Raw genomic sequence first — 25146 nt, forward strand, 5'->3', positions numbered from 1 at the left:
ATACTAAATGGAATTAGGTACATCAATAGCACTCTTAAACTTTACTTACAAATTTGTCTTTCCAGTACTGAATATTCACCATAAAATCCTTTTTTGTAAACAGAAGTCTGTGATCTACCTCTTTATTTAAACCTCCTAAAAGAAAGTTTAATAATATAAAGCAAAATTCTGCACTTTAAGCACTGATATGATGAGCTTTGTATCATTTTAAACATTCCAAACATAAAATGCTGAAACAAAAATGAAAGTTGGAAATGTTTTTGGAAGTAATGCCGTATAAAATAAAGAAACATTTTACCCCTGGGATCTGTTTCCAGTTGCTGAACATACTATCTTGGTATTAGCAGATAATCTGTCACACATCTACTAATGCCAAAAGTGGACTTCTGAAGAAATGAATATGGAAAAAAGGAAAGACGTTTCATTGGGCTTTTAATTGTTTAATTTTTAAAAAAAAATTAGTTTAAACTTTTTATTTTAATATTGTTAGCCATCTTAAGTACATGTTTCTATTTAAAGTTGATTTATAAATCAAGTAAGTCAGCAATTACTAATTTGCATTTTAGTCAAGAAAATTGATAAATAACTTTATACTACATAAAAATTGTAACACACAAGTAATGTATAATAATTCATTATTTGTGTGTTACAATATTATTGATACAATACAAACATAGTAAAGATTGCAAGATAATTTTTAATAAACTGGCTGTGAATTTCCATAAATATAAATTAGATAGAATTACCTGTTAATAAACTTATAATTGTTCCCACAATAAATGTAATCAAAGCACCTAATGTGCTGAAATATAGATATGACACTGAATACCAGTATTCTTGAAGATATGATCTGAAAGAAAAAAAGTTTAGTATTTTCTGTTCTGTTGATTAGAGATCACTTAAAACAAACTACAAATTTAAACTGCTTTAGGTTTAGTAAATATATTCATGTGGCTTCCCTACTCAGAACTAAGCATTTTTGATAGAACCCATTTTAACAAAGAAAAATAACTCCTATTCTATTTACATTGTGCCCTATGACCAATACAGCAGGTCATACCTAATGGCAAAAAATATCCTACAGAACCATTGGTTTAAAAAGAAAAAAGCTTTTCCCTCACCTGATTGAGAGATAAGCTAATTATCTTCTTGATGGTGAGCTGCCCATAAGGTGGGCACCTATATAAAAGTTATAAATAAGGCATTAGGACATATTAATAAGAGAGCTCTTCGCCAAAAAAAAATAATCTCTGTTCAATCCAAAGATCCAGATTGCAATCTTGGGTGAATATTAAGTTGCAATCATGTAACAAGCTGGTATAATTCTAGATTTTCTAGCAGGCTGATATGAACATACTGTTTATGAATCCATACACCAACATAGGAAGATGTACATTTGATAAATTCTCTACAGAGTTACAGGCTCATGAAATATCATTGGCTTATCAAATAACATTGGGTAATAAAATCATTTCCCATTTTGTCTACCCCAAAGATTATAGACAAGAAGATTCTGGTCCTCTCTGGAAATCTCACAAATGCAGGAAGCTGCATGTTGAAAAGACACACAGTGGCCTCTACATTAAATATATTATGAAATATAAGTGAATTTCTGAGAAACACTAATCTGAAATCATCAGAAATGGAGAAGTGCTGAAAAATCCAACTATAAATTATTTAGGTCAATATGCAGTCAATACTGAAAATGTCATAAACCTGACTCCTATTGTGATATTTTGATATTCCGTTTTTACAATTTTGGATTGCTCTTTCAGCTGTGCTCTTTACCTTGGTGTTTGGACTCCAATAAATTTATCTTCAGTTTGTTTCTTTAAGTTTCCAATTTCTGATTTCACTTTCTCCTTTTGATAGAATTTCTGGTGTTGCGTCTAGATTGGCTATATATAGGCAGTTGTTAATCCTAATTCCTGATACATAACTTTCAATCTCAAGCACAATATGAGAAGACTCACTGCTAATTTATAGCAGAGCAAATGGTGGCAAATACTTAGATCAAGAGCCTTTCTTTATTCTTCGATATTAAGAAGAAACAGAAGCAAAGTTTTCCAAGAGCCAAAGAAAATAGCAACAGGGCTCAAGTAGATACAAAGAGGTATTTGGTTGATGATATTGTTGCTACGGCAGATTAGGCATAGGAATCAAAATTTCCAGAATGGGAACATTTCAAAAGAGATTAACAGGATAAACACTGTTATATGTTATGTATATCCTCACAGTTCAGTAATTAAGTACATGACTGGTATAAATGAAAATGAGTTCTGATACAGAAATTACACTGCCATGTATTAAGGTGTCCTCAGCTTACCCTTACAGAGAGTCAGTCAGGATAGCAACTGATATAAACACACAGCCAGTACTTACTCAAATGAGGAATTTTATTCCGGACATTAAGATGCTAAGAAATCAACTCTTAGCCTGTTTAATTTTCCTCTCTCTCAAGTCTCCTCTTGTGCTTTATTTTGACTTATTCTTCCCTTCATCTCAATTATGGATACTGGAACATCTGTGAGTTTTCCTCTGAATGTCTTGCTGTCTAAGAAAACTTTTAACTCACAATGTACAATTGTCCAGCATTTGACTCTCCATAGTCAGAATAAAACCAGTCCTCTATATCTTTCCACATATTCACAAACCATGCCAGGATTTGCCTCCTGGTTTCCTCCCCATCTGAGGTGCAGAATCTCTGCATTTGGCAGGCTCCCCTCCACTCCACATTAACCAGGTAAAATCCTTTTCAGCAGCTTGAGCTGCAGCATCTGAAATACCACCCCTCATTTCTCTGCTCTTCCTGGCTCTTTTGATATCTACACTCAGACATACATATGGCACTATAGATGTCTTCTAGCATTTTCTCCTTTTCTGCCTACATACTGTACTCTTGGTCGTGTGCTAAGTCACCTGCTTTTCTTAAAAAAAGAAAACATAATCTTGGCACACATCCAATGACTTTCTTTCAGGGAGGTACTTCAACCTCTCACCACTGGCTCAAGCATGCTGTAATACTCAGAATTCCAATCACATAAACTCACTTGGGACTTGGGACCAGTCTTTAGGTTATTTTGGGGGAAATAAAGAGGAGGGAGTGATATGTATGCTGTTTTGTACTCCAGAATAAAAGCCAGAATATAAATCCAAGAAACGAACACATGTACTTACACATACACATCTGTATGCAGTATATACAGTACCAAACAATTACTACGTATAAGTGTGAAACATCCAAAGATACTTCATCTCAATTGATTTCTTGGGCCTACCTTGAAGGAGCTGGTGAAGGGCTAGTAACAATCATTGATACAAATGCACTGTCGTTGGATCTTTGACAGCCTGCAATTGAAAGAGGTAATGGTACTGTCCTGTGAGGTCCCGGTGGGTATTTCTGAGCACCAATTCCAATCCACATTATTACACAAAATCCACAAATAAAACCTGAGAATGCACCCTGAGAAGCAGAAAATTATATACAACTCAAGTGTATGTAACATTAAGAGAAGTGATACCTCTAATTTTATAACCGGAAGCTAATATTACCTACTCAGGCATGGCTTTTGCCCTCAGTCCAGTTATCTCCTGCAATTATAGAGTTCCCTTTTGTTACAATAGAGGAAGTACTGTAGACCCTCACATCTACTGATATACAAGAAAGAAACCTGTAAAGGCACAAGATCTATGTGCATGCTTAGGAATCCATGGTCCTTTGTACTAGAAACCTGCTTTTAGCTGCAGAGTAAATAGGCTTGATAAATGTTTTTATTTAACCAATATTGCTATTATATTGGTTTTTATCCAATCTATTTATTCCTGGAGAATTCTTCACCAGCATGTGAGATTTCATTTTGCTGTAGTCAAGTATCCTTATGGCAATGGTAATGTGATATTAATACTGAATAAAAACATTGATAGTTAAAAAATAGCATGTTTAAATTTGTCACTGTACAGGCAAAATTGATTTTTTCCAGGAAGCTTCATTACAAGATCTTCTAAGCCAAGGAAATATGAAAGAAGTAATACATGTTTTTTGAAATTTTATATATACATATCCCATATTTGGGTTGGTCTATTAATTCAAAGATTGTGCCAGCAGGCTTCTAATTATTCACTCTTGGCAATCTAGATTATGGTCCTGCAAAAAGGGAAAAAACATTTAACCTGATTTTCACTACCTATGCCTTGCTTCTAGGAATGTTTACATCTAGCAAAAAAAAAGTATTTTAAATTAAGCAGAATATTATTACAGTATTTGAGTTTCTTGGGTTGTTTGCAGCATAGAGTAATGTTCCTTAATCTGTACATTTAAGTATATGATCCCATACTTTATTATTTTTTTTTGCCTCCCTGGTAAACACTGGGCTTCTACTGTATGATGTTTTAAGGTGAAAATATTTTGCTGCTTCTGATCTGCTTCAAAAGAGAGTAAGAAACAAAAAAAAATGTTGCATGAAGGAAGAAGAGGGTAGTGGGAGTAGATTATCCTAATTTTTTCATTCCTGGTTTCAATTTTTTTTGGAAAATGTAGATACAGATGCTCCTTGATTTATACCAGTTGCTTAAATTTGGAGGTATGATGTGATCGTAAAAAGTTACTTACAACCTATTCTCAAAGTTACAACTATTGTACCATCCCCATGATCACGTACTGCATTTTGGGGACTTGGTAACTGGTTCACATTTATGACCAGTTGCACCATCCCACAATCACATTTTGATATTTTTTTTTGCTATTTTCCAGCAAAAACATCAATTTGATAAGTTGAATTCAGACTTATGACTATGTAATTCACTTAATAGCCACGATTCAGTTAACCACTGCAATGACTCACTTAATGACCATTGTCCAGGCCCATTGTGACTTATGACTGCAATGACTTATAACCAAAATTCCAGACTCAATTGTCGTCATAAGTTGAGGAACTTTCTGTACTCCCATAAAGCTATTAGAAGTAAAGACATAAGTAATAATTTTAGAGAATTATTTGACATACTCGTTTATTTAATGACAATAGGATACGTTATTAACACTTACTTTAGAATTTGCAGAAGGAAATAAGATGCCCAAAGAATATATTCCTAACAAAGGTCCTCCAATTAATTCAAATACACTGAATGCAGCCTGAAAGAAACAAAAGAAAATTATAAACTTTTTGTAAACACAAAATAAGCATTGATTTTTTCCACATACAATGGGAATCTTGAAGAAAGCTATACCCAATAAAGTAAAGCCATTGGAATGTTTCCAGACTAAAATGGCTAAGAAAAGTCTATTGAAATCAGGAGAACAAATCATGCGAGAACTTTTCAAAATTGTTCGGGAATATCAAAAAGCATGTTGATAAGAGGCTTTTTTTGTGAATTTCTTCATCAAAGGCTCTCTATTAATATTGACTTACAACAGTTCATTTAGTAACCATTCAAAGTTACAATGGCCCTGAAAAAAGTGACTTATGACCATTTTTCACACTTACAACCTTTGCAGCATTCCCATGGTCATGTGATTTACATTTAGATGCTTGGAAACTGACTCACATTTATGACAGTTGCAATGTCTGGGGTCACGTGATTACCTTTTGTGATTTTCTCACAAGAAAAGTCAACGGGGAAACCAGATACTCTTAACAACTGTGTTACTAATTTTATCACTGCAGTGATTCGCTTAACAAATGTGGCAAGAAAAGTCGTAAAATGAGGCAAAAACTCATTTAATAAATTTTTCACTTAGCAACATAAATTTTGGGTGTGGTTGCAAGCTGAGGACAACCTGTATATAATTCATTGGCAGAAATCATGAAGCAATAAATTACTAATTCCTGGAAGAACCTAAGAAATAAAATTACACAAAGATCTGCACTGGGAAAATGGAGCCCCTGGCTATTTTTTTTTGAAAATACATATTAAATATAAACTTATTTTAGATTAATGTAAGAAGCCATTAAGTCTTACCTGTAATAAAGTACCCATAACAGATATTAATGCAGCCATGGATAGACATGCTATACCAAATAATAGACCTATATGGATAAAGTTATATGAAGTTTATATGATTTATAAAAACTATTTTACACTACTAAGCAGAGAATTCACTATTAAGAGTTGCTTCCAGAATAATCAATAAAAATGTTCTCTTGGAAAAAAAATCAAACTACCAGTTGTTAGACACTGATTTAGTCCTATAAAGTTCTATCTAGTAGTCCATATAAAACAGGTTGATTTTTTTAAAGCTCTTACAGTTAAGAGGTTACAAGATAGATATTATTTGGAGATGCAGGTACAGAAATGGCCCAAGATTTAAAATCTATCTCTGATAGTTTCTATGTTTAACTAACTTATTTAAAAATTAACTATAAAGGGATGGCCATAGCTAGTCCCTGGCATTACATTAAACAAGTCTTTGCTCGTCATTGTCCCCATACTTATTTGTGTCTGTAACCATTTTAAAAATAAAGCCTTAATAATCAACCTCATGCCAATAATTGCTGGAATCAAAAAGACTGCATATTATAATATAATGAGGGGGGAAAAATCCCCTGGTCTCAATTCTGTAAGGAATCCACAAACTTTAATTCCAAAAGACAATCTGCTAATTCAAACCTCTTTTAGTCCATGCATTGTCATAAACAAGTCACCAAAAAGATACCATTATTAGTATATATTGTTTTGTGTTATTATATACCATATTATATTACATTACATTATATTATAATAGTATTATATAAAAGGAATCAATATTAACAGGCACATAATATCGTGCCTCTAAAATTTTGCAGTAACTACTGCTACATAACAAAAAAACCAAAACAAATAAGAGTAGCCTGGCAGGAGACACCTGTTTCCATTCCCTGAAATTGTTATTTGGAGGCAAATATATGACTGCTTGAATATATTTAGGATTTCTAGGCCTGAGGGGGGAACAATATGACTCCCAGAGGCCTTACACTTACACAGGTAGTCTTCAACGTATCGCCACAATTCATCCTGAACTCTTGATCTTTGAGTGAAGTGATGGTTGAGTGAAATGCCATGTGATTGCTTTGCTCAACAATTGTAATCCCAACTCTCTCTGTTATGGTAGTAAATAATCATGCAGGGTGCCTCCCCAACTCTAGAAGGCCTGGCACCTACTGGAGTGTGAAAACCTGCCACAGGCCAGGAGTCTTCAGCCAGGTACTGAGCCCACCAGCAAGTGGAAACCTGCCATAGATCAGGAGGCCCTGGCCATGCCCCATCATGCTTGGGAAATGTTTCCCTTCCTTAGACCCAGTAAGCTGGGTCTACTTACTTTTGCCTTTTTCTGCAGCTGCTGACAGGCACAGCCAGGGTTGCAAAACATAGTTAGAAAGCCAGCAGATGCAATTTTTGCAAGCCAGAAAGAGCTTATCTAGTGGTAATTATGTCTTGCCTTGACTGAGCAATGTAGACTGTGTTTTGTTATGGTAATTTAGCCCAATAACATACTTAAAAATAAATAAATCAGTGGTGCACAATTTGGAAATTCAGATCATCAGTAGGCTTCAAATGTTTTGCATAGACTCTTCAGAGCTACCTATATTTTTTTAATGACAAATCATCAACATTAAAAAGGGAAGAAATCATCATAGAAACTATTCTTAATAAGATTCTACAGCATTTACATATAAATTTTCAAAGCAGAATACCAAAGGTAAACTTACTTATTCCCATGGCAATATATGATAACTTTTCTTCAGACAGTGTGAAATAAGGCTTAATAAAATCTTCTAAAGTTACAGTTGCTAATGCATTGATGCTGGTAGACACTGAACTAAAAAAATGTAAAATTAAGCTTTGTTAGTGTTTAACCTGCATTGATTATTATTTCACAAATATTAAAAAACGCAACGAGAAGAAAAATAAAGTTAATCTGAGAAGCAGCAAAATACAGACCTATTATTTATTTCATTTATATCCTACTACAATCCAAATCAACTCTTAGCTTTTGTTATCTGCACTGGATTGTTGCTCAGTTGATTATGTTAGCAATCTGTGTAAGTGTAGTAAGTGACACTAGCCTTGAAAGTATATGCCTGAACTGCTTTTTAAGGAATGCCTTTCTTTTATTTCACCATGACTTTCAACTCTGTAAAATAAATTGTTTAAACATGAAAAATATTATTTGTGATTTTATAATGATTGCATTTTGGCTAGCAAAACCAAACACAGATCATCAAAATTATATTTCTGTGTCTATGGTATAGTGAGACTTGATGGGTTGATGGTAATTTTATTGTTATTGTTATATTTCCTTGATCTGATTTCGTATTCATACAAAGAGAGATTTTTTTGTTGTTTCCATGGGTTTTCCTTTATTATATTCCTTTTGGAGGGCTAATTAATTTCTTCTGGGTGGAGAAAGAGGCTTCTATTTCAAAGTATGTCTCACTTATTTAAAATATATATTTTATTTAAAAGTTCTGACTAGTTTAAAATCAGACAGTTTGATAGAACATATAGTAAGGAAACTTATAGACAAGTTGGCATTCCATTCAGAACTAACTAATTCAATATATATATGGAATGATTTAGTAGTTTATCTTGCCTTTCAGTCTGAGCAAAATTTAAGAAATAATTTCCCAAGATTGTATTCTTAAAGCAATTCAGTTGGGTTTATCCATGAAAAAAATGTGTAAAGAACTGGAGCATTATTAAAAGTCAACTAAATATGAATCTCTATTCTAGGATGTCAGTAAGTGTTTCAGCAGTTAATGATTGCATGAAATAATGTGCATCTAGCAATGAAACAACTTTCATAATGAAAACAGTATTTTTTTCACAGTATTGCACCCCACAAAAGGCACTGCTCAATGGAAATCTACTCATGTAATATTACACGTACCCCAATATTTATTTAAATATTTGCATAACAGTTGCACATTATAATATCTGGCCTTTGAATGACAGAAGTGGCCTCTGAGTTAGAGGATTTAAAACAAAAATAAAATCTGATATAACTTTATTTGTATTTCTAATATATCATTATTTTACCCTAGTATATTTTACTACTTTACTTTTTTGAATCATACCAAAATGTATAAACTGGTACATCTTGGCAAATGAGGACCCAGATTGTTGGGGGCAATAAAGTTGACTTTGTATAATATACAAATGGATGAAGACTATTGCTTAACACAATGTAAGCCGCCCTGAGTCTTCAGAGAAGGGCGGGATATAAATTCAAATAAAAAAAAAAGTCACAGATTTTGGACTTTGAAGAAGCAGGATAAGAAGAGTATTGATGCTTTTGAACTTTGGTGTTGGAAAAGACTCCTGAGAATACTGTCGATAGTCTGGCCAGCACAAAGCCCTGTCATTGAAGCTGCTTTATTATAAACTAAAATTAACTGGTACCTGTTAAGACTTTATGAATAGTTAAACTAAATTGGTTTAAAATCTTTGCATACTTCTAAACAGAGGACAATGACCCAGGAGATTAATATAAGAGTCTCATTCAAATCTTTATCAAATATTCAGTCCAAATAGTCCAGAAAGTAGTAGCACATAGTTGCAGCAAATACTTTGTGCTTGGATTTTTGCCACAAGTAAGAATCAGAAACTATAAAGGGCTGGCAATAGGAAAAAAAATGAATGAGTTGTTAGCTGAAACAGTTTTATGCAATTGTATCAATCTGAGCATACATACAAAGGAGGGAAAGAAGGATCCCAGAATGTTAGCAGCCAGGATAGATTAAAATAAGCAATGCTCAAAGTAGTGCAATAGGAATAAAGGCAGGAGATGTTGGCCCTGGAAATCTGGAGTTTATTTTTGCTGAGGGTGAAATTGAAATTGGAAGTGGGTGAAATTGGAAGTCCCCATGCCAGGATAAACTAGATGCAGGTACACTTCCCATTGACCTCTATCCTTCTCTGCTTCAGCGATTGTTATTCCTGTCTCTTATCCCCTTCCTAAACTGGCATGATTGCAAGGGCTATCCCCAAACTGTAATACAGCAAAAGGTCCTATTGGAATGGTTTTATCTAATCACATTGCTTTAGAAATAAATGAAAATGTTTTTTAGTTGATATTGTAGCTGAGGGGTCCCCAACCCACGGTCCGTGGACCAGCACCGATCCATAGCATGCCAGTAACTGGGCCACACAAACAAGCAAAGCCCCATCCTCAGGATTCACACAGCATGTGAAACCATGCTCCCTTGGGTCCACGGAAAAACCTCTCTCCACAAAACCAGTCCCTGGTGTCCAAAAGGTTGAGGGCCTCTACTATAGCTGATTCTTCATGCCCAGCAGGGGTGGGTTCCACATACCTTTGCTACCGGTTCATAATGGGAGTGCGCACGGGAGTGCACATGTGCGCAGAGCGTCCATGATGAGGTCCAGGCAGGTGGGCAGAGCCTCCCACTGCCGTTACTACCAGTTTGCAAGATCCGGACCGAACTGGTAGCAACCCACCACTGATGCCCAGTGGTAAAGGAATTTCCAAGTGATCCTCTCACTACTGCTATTCATTTTGCTTCTGGAATTTCTGACACTCCAATTTCCCACAGAGAAATTGAACATCTGCCAGTAACTTGGGGCCTTTTCCTAATACCCATTCTTTCTTGGTAGGAACTGATTTAGATGTTAGTCTTTTGGATGGAGACCTCCTTTATAAATTATAAAATGGCATTTTATAAATACCGGTAAATACTTAAAACTATTAGCATTATTACCGAAACATTAAAACCATAGAAAGACTGTCAAAAAATCCAGCAAGAACAAAGAAATAAAAGAATGAATTTTAATAATAACCAAGCTATATCACTTATATATTACATTGCACTTTTAAAAGTGCCTTCATGGACATTCCACACTGAGGATCATAACTGGGTGACAGCAATGCTGGAAGTAGAAGCTGATAAAATGAACTCTATTAAAGTTTACTATTCTAAAGAGAATGTTTTGCCAGGCCTTCTTTTACATTGTACTCCTAAAGAATTATAGATTACAGAAAGTCAGATTTTGGTTGATTAAATCAGCTGATACAGTCTAGATTCATTTAAAGACTCATTACATTATTGCCTCAGTATGCCCTGAACAGAGCTGCAGTAAAAGGCATTCATCCTGTTACTCAATCATTATTGGAAAAAGAGATATGGATTTAATTTTTTAATCCCTGGTGAAGGAACCTGATTCTAATCCCACTTCCTAGAGATTAATTCAAGACTTTAGAACTGTAAATAAGGTTGGTCATCCCTTATTTCTTAATAAATAGAATGTCTGGTACCTTCTTTTATAACATTTTCAGCATTTAATGCTGATGTCTGTGGTGGTACTGTTAATGATGAGATTGCCAGATTTATTCTTACTTTTAAAAGATACTACATTTTTAATAAATTTTGTCTGATAATACAGATTGTCTTTGACTTAAATCCATTCATTTAACAACCAAAGTTACACTAACTTATCACACTAAAAACTAATTTAGCAGTGAGGATTTATAATGTGACACTTAACGCTTACCTTAATGAAGCACTGTAAGTTCCAGCCATAAAAAGCCCTGGTACACCTGGATAATCTTCCAGAATATCCAGGACAAAATATGGCATGAGCTAAAAAAAAATTACAATTAACAAATATTAAACGGGTATTTTTATTTTGCTCTTTACGATCTATAGTTGAAAATCAAATTTGAAATATATTTAATTTCAGTCATGTAATATGAGAACTCAACAATTATGATTTATACAAACATATATTATTCTCTACTTGTTAATCTACATAAATTATGCTCCTTTTTATATAAATTGACTTTGACAAAAATTGGGAAAGCAATATTTAATATCATCAGTATCCTAATATTAAAGAATGGATTAAAGAGCAGTGTAATTTATATTTTAAAGGAAAATTTATCCACTAATCCTTTTTTATGAATTTTATGACATGTTTACATTTTGTAGCATTAGATAATTATCATTCATATTCATTGATTTAAATCTAGAATTAGATAAGACGGAAATAGATTTGAACATAGATTTAAAAATGACTGTCTACAAGAATGATCAGGAAAAAACATGAAATACTACATATACAAATGATCCAAATGCTCTCTTAATAATTAAAAGGGACATGCAAATAACAAACTTGAGAATGATTAGGATAATTTTCTTATATTAGACTTATAAAGGAAACCTGTTAAAAGTTTTGAAAAACTTGATAAAAAGGAACAAGAAAAAAGAAAAGAAATAAAGGTGTACTGTAGGGCAATATTTGAAGGGATTAAAGACTAAAAGTGTTAAAAAATTAAGGGAAGAAATATAAAGTTGGTTTATTTGATCAAGATTAAAATAGATGTTATTATTTCTATTAATCCTTAACGAACTATGCTTACCGTGACTGAATGTCAAGGTTTTAAAGATTTGTCTATAAATAAGAAATGTGATATGGGATGGATATTGTTTTTTAAGATAAAGTGATATGTTTCTAAAATTGTTTATTTTTGCTTTTCTTTTTTAAAAAAAATGGGTCTGTTCCTACCAGCATAAGACCAGGAAAATTTGTATTCCTCAGACTAAAACCAAAAATTGGACCCATAAACATTTAAAATTGTTTGTCTTAAAAATTAACAGTCAATGAAGTAAACTAGGATAGATACTACATATTCCCTTGCACAGCTGCTGAAAGAAAATACATCAAGGTATTTTGTGCAAGTGAAATTTCCAAAGCAGTCAAGAAAAAAAATCTATAAATTCATTAAGGTACAAATGATAGTGAGAAGATCCTTTATATCCAGTACATATATTTATATTAGTTACATATCAGATATAACTAATTTGAAACATCCTAGTCACCATTATTCCCTGCTATTCGAAAAGCAAAATGCATGTATAAAAGAATAGTTTCAAATTTCAGACCCACGTTAAGTCAGTGGTTAATTTGAAACCCAGTTCCCAAGAAATAAGATATTCATACAATGCTGAAACAGAGTCTTAAACAACTTAATTTAAAACAGAGAGAAGCCATCATTTGTGTTGTTATATTGCATCAGATACATTTGAAAACACTTCTCAAATGAAACAAATATAGATGTCCCAGGATAATGTTATAAGATCCAATCTGGGTTGGTCACCAGGACCAGAGATATTTCTCAGAGAAAGAGTAAACCTCTGGTCCCAATGTGTGACCTAGATTGGATCTTTTTTTCTTTCTCTTTCTTTCTTTCCTTCCTTCCTTCCTCCCTTTCTCTTTCCACAAAATACATATATTTTAAGCTTCTCCCCACTCCAGAATACATCATTCTCTTCCTTCATGGATTTACATCTATTTCTAATAAAATAGTACATTTTGGTATAAGCATTTTAATTTTTCCAAAATAAATTATTTACATGGGAGATGCAAATAAAAGATACAACAAATCCAAATGACAATTATTTCACTTGTACCAAATACTAAACCTGATCTGGGGCTGATACAATTCCGGATGTCAATGGATCACAATCCTTATATATTGAATACATTGATAATCCATCCAGTGATGCAAAAATCAGAGCTATCCAGAGGCCCACAAGATTCAGATATAGAGCACTATAATAAAATTGAATGAAGTTTTGGAAAATTAGAAAATTTTCTTTCTAAAATTATACTATCATAGAAGTATGCCACATTTATATGCTGTAATACTTTTACACTGAACAAAATATGAAGTATTAGTGCTTTTCTTTTATAATTTTAAATTTTTATGTACTTCTTTGGCCAGCTCACTATACTGGCAGGGTATCTGATGATTGGCAGGTTGTATATGTTAACAGTTGTTCTTCCCATAGAACTGGCTCTTCAAAACCTGTCTGATCTTTACTGTTTTTCTTGCTTAATCCTCATGGTTCTCATGTGACTATGGGTTTTTGTAACTGGGCTATATGTCTCTTAGGTTAGCAGCCCTCAAACTTTTTGGCTCCAGGTATCAATTCCATGGAGGGTGATTTTTCTGCAGACGGTGGGGGGTTCTGTGCTGCCTGGATCCCACGCATGAGTAAATGAAGTTTTACTCATCCATGTACAGACAGTAACTGATGGTAGTTCTACTCTTGAACCTATAGCCATATCCAGCCCCTGTGGTCAGAGCGGTTCAAGCCTATGCAGAACAGCCTCTTTTAGAATACTATCCGATAGTACTTCTCAATGAGCCTTGGCAACCAGTCTTGAGGATTGATTGCAGCTAGTTTACCCATGATCTTATGTCTCCTATCATCTGTTGTGCTCTGTAAAGGAGGGGGTGGTAGTGACATCCCAGTTTCAGGGATTGGCTGCACATCCAGTTGTTTTTCCAGGTCTTCTTGAGTATGGGATGTAATGTATAATGGATTTTTCTCAAGTTGTGAGAGCAGCTTCCTCTTCACTATATTAAAGCATTGGGTAACTAGCTGTTTCTCAGATTGTGTGTGGATGCAGGTCTTCTGTCCATCCATAGTTCCAACATATGTTTCATATAGCCATGGTGGTGCAATGGTTAAAGTGCAGCACTACAGGCTACTTCTGCTGACTGTTGGCTGCCTGCAATTTGGCAGTTCAAATCTCACCAGGCTCAAGGTTGACTCAGCCTTCCATCTTTCCGAGGTGAGTAAAATGAGGACCCAAAATTGTTGAGGGCAATATGCTGACTCTGTAAACTGCTTAGAGAGGGTTGTAAAACACTGTAAAGTAGTATATAAGTCCAAGTGCTATTGCAATATATCCTCTCTCATTAGATCTACTATTGTAGTAGCAGTCCATCAATTCTAAGTTCTAGGTTCTAAGTAGGAAGGTGAAGTGTTTGGGGGTTTTTTGTCCAAGGACACCTAATGGTAAGGGATTTGAACCCTGGTATCCCACATCAAAGGCAGCGTTCTAACCACTAAGCTTACCAACCACTACACACACACATACCCTATTACTGCAAGGATGTCTGGATTGGAACAATGCATTTACAATATGTAGACTTACCATTTGGCATCCCATTGTGATCTGCAAGCAAAATATCGTTGAACTTGACTTTGATTTGTTGCATACATGCCAGCCCAAGTAAAAGTGCCACCAATCACAATAGTCCACACAGTGTGCCTTTTCAAAGGATTCGGGTTAAAGCTTCATAGAAAATTCAAGAAAATAATTTAAATATTGTCACTGAAAGAATTCGAGAATTTAGTGAAAAAAAGGACCTTTGGACAATAAAAAATCATGTTTTTCCCAGTATATAGAAACTATTAATAATTTAAAAAGTCAGTCTTACAAGTGACACTTCTCATGTTATTAAACCAACATCATCATTTATCACAAGCTCCTATTTTGCCTATAACATATTACAATCGTACAAAATTTTCTGTTCCACAAAGAAAGGAGTGAAACTCCAAATAGTTGCCATTTCCTCTCTCTTGCAGTTGCAAGTTGGAGAAAATATTAGTTGGCTCAAACAGGGGAAAGGTGAAGAACTATGCATTGGCAAAAATATTTCTTATGGTTTTCTGGAAAAGGCTGTAGAGAAGACTAATTTCTGAACTTAGCACACAATCAATACACAGTACAGATTTGAAAACTATTTGGGGAGAAAGTTTTCTCTGAGGGACTACCTACAAATCCTTGAAATAGTGACTGTGGCATTTCACAGGATATACTTATTATGTCAACATATTGTGAGAATCACCTGAGTCAGTCACATCTCATTATTAAAGGGCAGTGGCAAGGATTTAGAATTTTTGTACAATTAATTACAGTTTTGGTATTACTGCTAACATTTTTTAGACATTTTATTTTCTAAATTTCAAAAGAAGAGAATGCTGTTGCTACGATTCATACAGTCCAACAAAAATTCCTACCTCCTGGTCAACCTTTATAAACTTACTAGGAAAAAAAAATACTTAACCTTGATAATTAAGCCTCCTTTTCAAAATACTCAATGTATTTTTTATTTTTTATTGTTCATATAGTCTAAATAAGATAGAAGCTCTTCTTCCTGAGTTACATTGTTATTCAAGAATATCTTCTATTTTTTTTAATACAAATAGTTATCATTAAGAAAAACCACTCTCTAATTTAATCTGGCATTCATATATAGAAGATTTAGGTGAAGAGACAAGCTTTTAACAATCACTTTTAAAAGATGACAGTAACCTCCTAAACTTCAGGAGAGAGAGAATACGTCTGTCTAGATTTAATATAAATGACTGTTGTTTAAAAACGAACCCAAATCAGCTAATGCAAAATTTTATTTATTTATTTATTTATAAAATTTATTGGCTACCTACCTTAGCACAGGGCAACTCTGGATGGCTTATAATCATAAAAAGTATATATAGTATAGATATCCTAAAAATGTAAATAAATTAATACAAGCAAATGCTATGCTCCAATTACAGATTGAAAGGGCAAGGTCAAGGTGGGGATAAACTGGAATCTGTTGTTTATCAATATATTATATTGTTATTATTATTATTATTATTATTATTATTATTATTATTATTATTATTATTATTTACATAAAATGACATTATACACAGCAAACGAGATTATTATTATTATTATCTTTTATTCATTAAACATGAAACTCAGCCAACTGAACATTTAAAAATGTATCACAAATATCATTATCATTACCATTATTATTATTATTATTATTTAGTTTGTTAATTTACTTTTTTAAAATGATTAAGATTCATATCATTTGTCCACTAGTTGAAATACAAATTCATAAACTTTAAAAAACTTTTAATATTTTTAATAAAAAGTTGCATTTTTATTAATTTCAATGCAAAAGAATACTTACTCCCAAATGTTTAATCTTCCTCCCTGGTAAGCATCATGTAGAATAGGGCCAAATCCTCCTTTAATGATCACAGCCCTTGCAAATACTACTCCCAGCCCAATTATCATCAGTATATATTGGAAAACATCTGCCCAGACTACTGCCTTTAGGCCACCCTAGTTGGAAACAACAGATATAACCTATAGTAAAATGTATGTTCTGCTTATATAAACATGCATATGAAATCTGATCTTTGCACAAACTACCCACTAAATATAAAAGTATTGGCATACTGTAGATCATGTATACATTCAATTGCCTTTAGAAATTTTTTTTTAAAAAGTTGAGCTTTCATTTATATGCAGATTTGTTTCAACTGAATAAATTAATATTCATATTCTAATTAATGCCAGCTTCTTTTTCTGAAAACAATTACGAGCTCCTGTATTTGTGATATTCTTTTGGAGGTCTTTTTTCTTTAATTATGTTATATTACAATATTAATACTGAAAAATATTTGTATACAGATTGGTTTTTATATGATACAGAAATGTTTACATGATGAAAAGTTCAGGCCCTTAAAAGCAGTGTTTGTTCTCCTATGTTGTGCCATGCATTTTATGAAGTGGTTTATAAACGCATGGCATAACATAGGAGAACAAACATATCAGGACTAGATTCAGCAGTCCATCTGCATTTAAAAGACATAGGCCATATTTTGGACAAAAAGGATCGCTGATTTGAAAGAAGAGCTAAAGAGGCCATCATTGTCAAAACTGAACAGCCCTCTCTCAACAGAGGGGGAAAGATACGACATCATATACCAGTACTTTATAAAAAATAGATCTATTAATGATCTGCTAAAAGAATGCAAATGACCAGCTGTCTGCAAGGAGTATAAATGCTTCCATTCCCCACCATCCAGTCAGAGCTGAAGAAGCTTTTTGGATGAAAAGTGAAGCGTTTTCAAAGAAAAATTAGAAAGTCAAGTTGCCTCTTGAAAAAAGCACCTTTGGGACAATCATGACCTGGATGACTGAGAATCTCCATAGACATCTAACTTGGATTGCTTTACTAATAATTTACAAAATGTGAATTATAGAGATTTTTAACATACTACTGAGCAGTAGAAGGTGCAGATTAATCCTGTTGCTATTACTGATCCCCACAACTGAAATCCTGCAACTGAAAAAGAAGACAGTTTTTGAAATATTTCTAGGAAAGTATAGAAGAAATATATTTAAATTAATTAAAGGAAAGATAAACCAAATGCACATAAGAAAAACCATAAATTATAGTGCATGTAGTGCATACATAGATTGAAAACCTCTTAATTAATAGACAGCCCATAGGCAGACAGCTAGTGCCTCAGCTGAGTACACATCTTTCTCTCAAGCATAGACTTTGCTGTGTAAGTGAAAGGCAAATTTATCTTCAGTCCACCTTCCCAGAAGACTTTGTTATTTTGAGAGACTGTCACTAAGCAATGCGTTTGTAAAGTATGATGGCACATGACCATATTTGCTTAACAACAGCAATCCCTGTAGTGCTTATTGTCATCATTAAACAAGGATCCCAAGTTATTAAGTGAGGACCTCACATGAATGTGACTTCCTGCAAACTTCCCATAAACAAAGTCAATGGGGAAACCAGCAGGAAGTTGCAAGTTCTGAGTGGCTCACAAGCAGAAAACTTATTAGAGTGAGAAGAGACAAAGGGGCGCTGGAGAGATAGTGCTGTGGCAAGGTGCAAGTGCTTGCAGAGTGAGAGACGGTGCCGCTGTAAGGTGTGAGTATGTGCAAGCTGGGGAGAAGATGATGCTGCACCATCCAACTGTGAACAGGCAATGGAGGGGGTGCTGCTGAGAGGCACAAGTACATGTGGACTGGGGAAAGGATGTTGCAGAACCATACAAGTGCATGAATGCTATGAACAGGTGCTACTATAAGACATGAGTGTAGCTGGGAAGGGGAAGAGGATGTTTCTGCCTGAGTGCATACTACAAAATATGAGATCCCTGGGATCTCAATACTCTTTTGTAGAAATCTTCAACAAAAAAGGCGTGGGGGTGTCTTGCTATCAGCTTCTCCATTGGATTTGCTTGTGGAAAGCCAGCAGGGAAGGTCACAAATGGTGATCACTTGATGGCCAGAATTCTCAGATCTGGTTGAAATTACTATTCATTCAGCAGTTTTGTATCTTCAAATGGTCACTGAACACGTAGACTACATGTAATGTAAAACTTGAAATGAAGAAATCCATAAATAGATTTTAATATAAAATTACATAGCATAACAGTATTGCAGGATGGGGAAAAAAATTTTCACATAATGAAAATGGATATTTCACATAAAGTTAATTTTATGAATTTATGAATTGCAGTGAGTCATCTAGTTTTATTAAATGAGGTAGGCAACCATAAAAGTCCTCTAAGTAATAAATAACGAAAATCTGAATAATTAATTTACATAAAATTCAATAAAACAATGAACTACTTGGAAACTTTTCCCTCAACAAGTTTTTTTTATAATAAATCAAAAGTAGGTCTGTGGATGTGAATTAGAGACATTCAGACTTTTCCTGCAGTAATTATTTTTTGATACAATGTTTTGTTTACATAGTCATCTTTTTTTTTGGTTCCAAACTCAATAAAGTTGTAGCTCTAGGTTATGCAGCTTTTTCTGTGTTAGAACATTATATCCTTGTGTGGATATAAATATTCACAATACCTTTATTCAAAGCCAGTGATGGAAAATAAATAACAATGCTGGTGTATAATATCTGAAGAAATAACAGAAAGAAAGAAGCATGAGCACATAGGTATTCTCATAAATATTTTTTATGTTAGTTTACATTGAATATAATATGAAACAATAATTATTGTGTAAATTTATTGTAATAAGAGTTAGTGTTTTTTTTATTTAAAAAGTTTTACAAAAAAAATTTTCCCATTACATCCCACACCCCTCCCCCCACCCACTATCACCTTTCCCCCCACCTCACCCCGGACTTCCCAGAGGAGAATACAAGGTATAAGATCTAACAATCATAAGCTACAATACCCTAATTATCCATAAATTCCCATCCCTCCCCTAAAACCTCAACTCTCCTTCTCCATAAAAAACAAAACAAAAAAAGAAGGAAATGTTCGTTCATAAAATATGAGCAGATGAAGAATGGGTTTTATAACAATATAAAATAATGGAATCTGCATTGAGGGTGAGAGGTTTAAAAGAAAATAAGCGAGAGAATCTATTTGCAGAAGCCTTCTCACAGGTGATTGGACTGACATCAGTGGATCTTGAAAATCAAATTGAGAAAATTTACCGTGTTAATTCATGGGTGGCAAGGCAGAGACAACTGCCAAGGGATATAGTGATTTATTTTACATCTAGGAAAATTAGGAGTGAAATTTCACAAGCCTCTTATAAAAGTAAAATTCAAATATTGGATCAAGAGGTTTTGGTGTTGAAAGAAATTCCTTCCAAAATATTGAGGGATAGAAAAGAATATGCTTTTTTGGTAGATGAGCTTAGAAATCACCAGGTATGGTATAGATGGAATGTGCCAGCCGGATTAACAGTAAATTATATGGGAGGGAAGTATTGTTTTAACGCAGTTACTAAAGCAAGAGATTTTTATATTAAGGCTAATGAAGGCTGGAAGTTTACCAGTTTTAGAAGTTAAGGTGGGAGGAGAAGTGGAAGTGGCTAAAAAAAGGGAGAAGAAGTAAAGCAAACACAATTTGAAATTGGGGCTGTATCTTTGGGAGAAGAAATACAGAAAATAGCAGGGGAGGAGCAAAGGATGGTAATCTCTAAAAAAGAGCAAGGAGTAAAGAAGCAACATTGTCAGATGAAAAGTGTTTCCTTTTATGGGAAAGGGTAAATTGTAAGTGAAAATTTCTGAACATAAAAGAAATAGAAAGGATAATGTGCATTTGTTTGAGTCTGTAAGTTAAATGTGGGTGTATTATATTTATGCTGGTGGATTTATTTATTTTGGATAAAAATTGAAAGTAAGAAAGGATAATTTAAATTCTTTTTTTATAAAAATGTTTTATAGATGGTATTTGGAAATTAAATTGGAGTGTATTTGTTTTAATTTGTAAATAAAATGTGGGAGATATATTTTATTGACGTTATTTTATTAATGGTGGATTTAGTTACTCTGGATAAAAATTGATGTTGGGTTTAAAGTGTTGGGGGGTGAAATTAAATCAAAAATTAAAACAGAAAGGGAGTTGCTTGAGGTTAAAATGTTAAAATGGTTATAAAATATTTGTAATTTATTGTGATGGAAATATGGAGGGGGGAAAATTGAGATAATGTCAGTGTAATATTGGAAGATGGATTATACATTTGTTATCAAAGACTGGAGGTTAAAAATATTGAACTTGTTGGAAACTTCAATGTACCAGTCTGAAAACCCACAAGAAAATAAAAATTAGTTTTGACCAGTACAATACTAATTCAAGATGAGAAGAAAAACCAGACTGTAAGACCCCATTACAGCTTTGTATTTTTTGTTAAGCAACTGCTATTTTTATACCTGATTTCTTATAGTAAATTCTCTGTACCCAAAGAGTTACGATAGGGTGATCTTTACTTCAGATCAAGTAAAAGAAGAAGAAATCAACTTATATGATGACTTAAGAACAAGTTCTTCTTATTAAGAACCAACAGTAATAGAATAATTATTACCATAGTTTCAATATACCTTTAATGCCCCATTTCCATACTTTTCATATATGAGAGATTATATATGGAACCTGCCTTTTCTTATAAATATGACCCTTTATAAATTCTCATTAAAAGCCAATTTAATTTTAAACTAGGAACATATCATTTATAATACCAAATCTATATATTATCTGTAAATAAATAACACTGCTTCTACTTGCCGTTAGCATTATAAACATCATTGTTCCAAGAATACGCATATACTTGTTATACCGAAGCTCCAAGTACTGCAAGAGAGGTAAGTTATTTTAAAAAAAAATCTGCTTGTGAACAGAAAAATGCAATGTACAAAAGCAAAAGAGCAAAGAAGTTCTAATGCCCAAATTTTAACAAGAAAGCCAACATAAGAGTTAACACAAATTTATCAGTGAATAATCAGAGGAAAAAAAGGAATTTGCTTATGAACTATCAAACATTTTCTGAATAGTTGCAGATTACAATGGAGGTATCTTGAGGAAGGGTGATACTTACCTTGGTTTTGGTACTTATAAAAAATATATTATAAGCAGAAAATGACTGCAGTGTAACATAATTACAGAAAAAAGGCAAAAACAATTTTAAGATGCACCAACAAAAAATATACTTTCCAAATTGTGGCAAATAATTAACTATTTTATTCTGCTATGAGCAGATCCCACTTTGAGTAGTATGTCCTTCTGTACATCATACTTGATAAAAGTGGAGAATATGCTACTCTAAAGGGTAAATGAGAAAATTAAGATCTGTTCTCTTTGATTTCAGAGTGCAAGACATAAAAACAAATTTAAATTACAGGAAGATTCCAATTTAAGAGTGAAAAAGTTTGTGCAGTGCTCCTTTTGCTGGATATGGTTCAAGTGGAGGCCAGCGAGCCCTCTTCCTGAAATACTTTATTTGTGATTAATGTACTTAGTAGGATATTTACTTAGGGGACTAAATAGATTCTTCCACTCCTATATTCCAAAGGCTGGTATGGGTTAGAATCAAATATTAGTTTCTATTCTTGAGAATGGGGAGCCATGTGAAAAGATTGCATTTTATTCCCATAAACAGAGATGACTGAAAAACTAAACAAGGACCCAGTTGGGGGAAGAAAATCAACAATATATCCATAATATATACTGCTCCCATTTTAGAAGACATCTCTTTTTCAAGGAATCTTGATAAATTATGTTTTTGGAACAAAAATTAAAGAACTCATTTTAAGAGAAGCCAGAAAATGAAATTATTCTAAGGTATTATTTTTGCAATATAATAAATTCCACTGAGTTCAAAGAAACCTGAAGTTTCATTTTAAATTAATTTCAGCTTTATGGAAACAAGTTTATTTTTTTAGCATTGTTGTTAATTTATTAGATTAACTAGTGAATTAACTAGTTAGTTAATTTAGTTAACCATATATTGCACCAATGCTTGGTTAATGGATTTTTAATAGAAGTGAAAAAAGCGCGGAGAGGTTTAAATTATTAATGAAAAATATATATTGTACCTATATACTTTACAAATGGCAATTGCTAATAGCAATTGACATAGGACTTGCTCCAATGATCAACAGGTGGACTTCTCAAAGAAATAGGAATTTAGATGGAGGAGTTCCGAAACATTTTGCATTTCACCATTTGTAAATTTAAAATAAACCACTGGTTGAAATCCAAGAAAGATTCAGAAATTAAAATCGTTCCTGATGGGTCTCCGTGCAATTTCAATATGAAAATTAGACAGACAAACTCATTTACCTTGCAAACTCAGCTAGAGAAGAAATAGAAATCTGTATCTATTGAGTTTATATGCCACCCATCTCATCTCATTATCAAAGCGAAATCTTAATCTACAAGTCCAGCTCCAGCAAAACACTGGAAAGGTTTTAACATTAAACTAGAAAGTATATAGTTATGACGTAATAACGTGTGAAGTAAATTTTAGCTTGCCACGGCGTAGGAGTAGGGCTACTATGCCTACCTCGTAAACGCTTGTGAGTCTCAGGCGATAAAAGACGGGTAGGAACACCTCAGCGCTGATCACCACCATGATGGCGTACGAGAAAGCGAAGAGGAGAAAAACACTTCCGAAGCGGTAGACTTCGGCTGGAGTTCCCAGCACTGTCAAGGCAGACATGAAGCTGGTCGCGAGGGAAAATGCCACAGGCAAAAAACTTAGGTTGTGATCCGCCATCAGAAAGTCTTTGTGATTTTTAAGGACTCCCTCGAAGGCGTAGAATACGCCGACTATAGCCGACAAAAGCAACATTGTTGAAAAGATGACATAGTCCAGGGTGGTTAAACGTTGATTGAGCACGTCGGGGCCAAGAGCGGGCTGAGAGCGGGTCGCCGACATGACAATCCGGCTCACTCGAGGGCTAGCAATAGCCTGGGCTAAATAGAAGGAAAAGGTGGCACAGAATCTTCCCTTGCGAAGCAGCGGCCGCAAGTAAAGCACCTCCCGAGTGGCCTAAGGTCGGTTCGCCACCCTGAAGAGCTGCTTTCCTTCCTGAGCCTAACGCAACGCAAGTCCTAGCCGCGCGCCCGGGAAGACACGCGCTGCTAACAGTCCAGGCTAGGCCTCCGCGCCCCGTTACTTAGAAGCGCTCGCAGAGCTTGGAGAACTAAGCGCGGGGCCGTTTTCCCACTTCCCTGCGCTTTTCCACCTACTTCTCCCATTGGTTGTAAGCATGCCCTCCTCGTTGTGTTTTTCTCGTGCCTGGCTGTTCTCTTTATCAGATTGCTCTTTCTTCATCCTGTGTTCCCAACTGAGCTGAACAGACTTTTCCACCTAACACCTTCCCTGTTAATCCCATGGTGTGTTTTGATATTTGTGTTTTTTTTTCCTTATACCTTTTTTCCTTTGCCCAAATTTTGCAAAATAGCCAATTTTTGGAGGGAGTTGTGAACCAGGCAGATTTTCTGATACTTAAGTGTGGTCTGGAAATACCTTTCAGCTGCAAAGAATATCTGTCTCTCAAATGCTTCTTCCACTGGCAAAAAAGGTGCAGCTAAAGATGGTTCCAATTATCACACAATTGCTCTCATCCCTCACATCAGCAAGATTCTGTTTAAAATTATTCAACAATGTCTCGCACCAATCATCAAAAGAATTACCAGATGTCCCAGCCAGCTTCCACCGGGGGCGTTGTTGTGGCACCTGAGACCATATTGCGCATCTGTGCTGGATCATGGAAAAAACTTGTGAATAGCGATGATCATTTATTTACATGTGCTTCATCAACTATAAGAAACTCTTCATTTGTGTTGATCATGAAAAGCTATGGAGAGTTTTATAAGGCCTGGAGGTACCAATACATCTTGTCAAGTTGGTGCAATCACTGTACACAAATCAGGAGGTCACTGTGCAAACACCATATTGAAACACCGATTGGTTTAAGATAAAGATGTGCAGCAAGGTTACATTCTCTCCCCTTTCTTATTCAACCAAAATGATAATGAGGAAGTTAGATCTTGAGAATCAAAAATCTGAGTAAAGAAACATTAACAGTCTTGGATATGCGGATGATACAACTCTCAGAAACAAAAAGACATGGAACATCTGATTAAGAAAATCAAACAAGAAAGTGAGAATTTTGATCTCTTTCTGAACTTCAAAAAGACCAAGCTCATGACCACTGCAAGGAATGGAAACAAAATAGAAATTGATGGTGAACAGATAGAATGCATGGAAAAATTCATTTTCCTA

The 25146-nt window shown here is 34.2% G+C and overlaps 1 protein-coding gene across 1 annotated transcript in view; it reads right to left on the bottom strand.

Moving 5' to 3' along the window:
- Positions 1-23646, bottom strand: part of LOC131202556 (sodium-coupled monocarboxylate transporter 1-like) — a 31440-nt gene extending 7794 nt beyond the window's left edge. The window contains exons 1-14 of the mRNA XM_058191660.1: positions 23419-23646; positions 21642-21707; positions 19468-19519; positions 17856-17923; positions 16760-16914; positions 14944-15084; positions 13419-13548; positions 11488-11576; positions 7686-7795; positions 5959-6026; positions 5045-5131; positions 3279-3463; positions 747-850; positions 50-135 (exon numbers count right to left, since the gene is read on the bottom strand). Coding sequence (XP_058047643.1) covers positions 50-135; positions 747-850; positions 3279-3463; positions 5045-5131; positions 5959-6026; positions 7686-7795; positions 11488-11576; positions 13419-13548; positions 14944-15084; positions 16760-16914; positions 17856-17923; positions 19468-19519; positions 21642-21707; positions 23419-23631 — 1554 coding nt within the window. The 5' untranslated portion in view covers positions 23632-23646. The remainder of the gene's footprint in view (positions 1-49; positions 136-746; positions 851-3278; positions 3464-5044; positions 5132-5958; positions 6027-7685; positions 7796-11487; positions 11577-13418; positions 13549-14943; positions 15085-16759; positions 16915-17855; positions 17924-19467; positions 19520-21641; positions 21708-23418) is intronic.
- Positions 23647-25146: the final 1500 nt, after the last annotated feature.

Source organism: Ahaetulla prasina, chromosome 7, assembly GCF_028640845.1.
Source record: "Ahaetulla prasina isolate Xishuangbanna chromosome 7, ASM2864084v1, whole genome shotgun sequence".
NCBI lineage: Eukaryota > Metazoa > Chordata > Lepidosauria > Squamata > Colubridae > Ahaetulla > Ahaetulla prasina.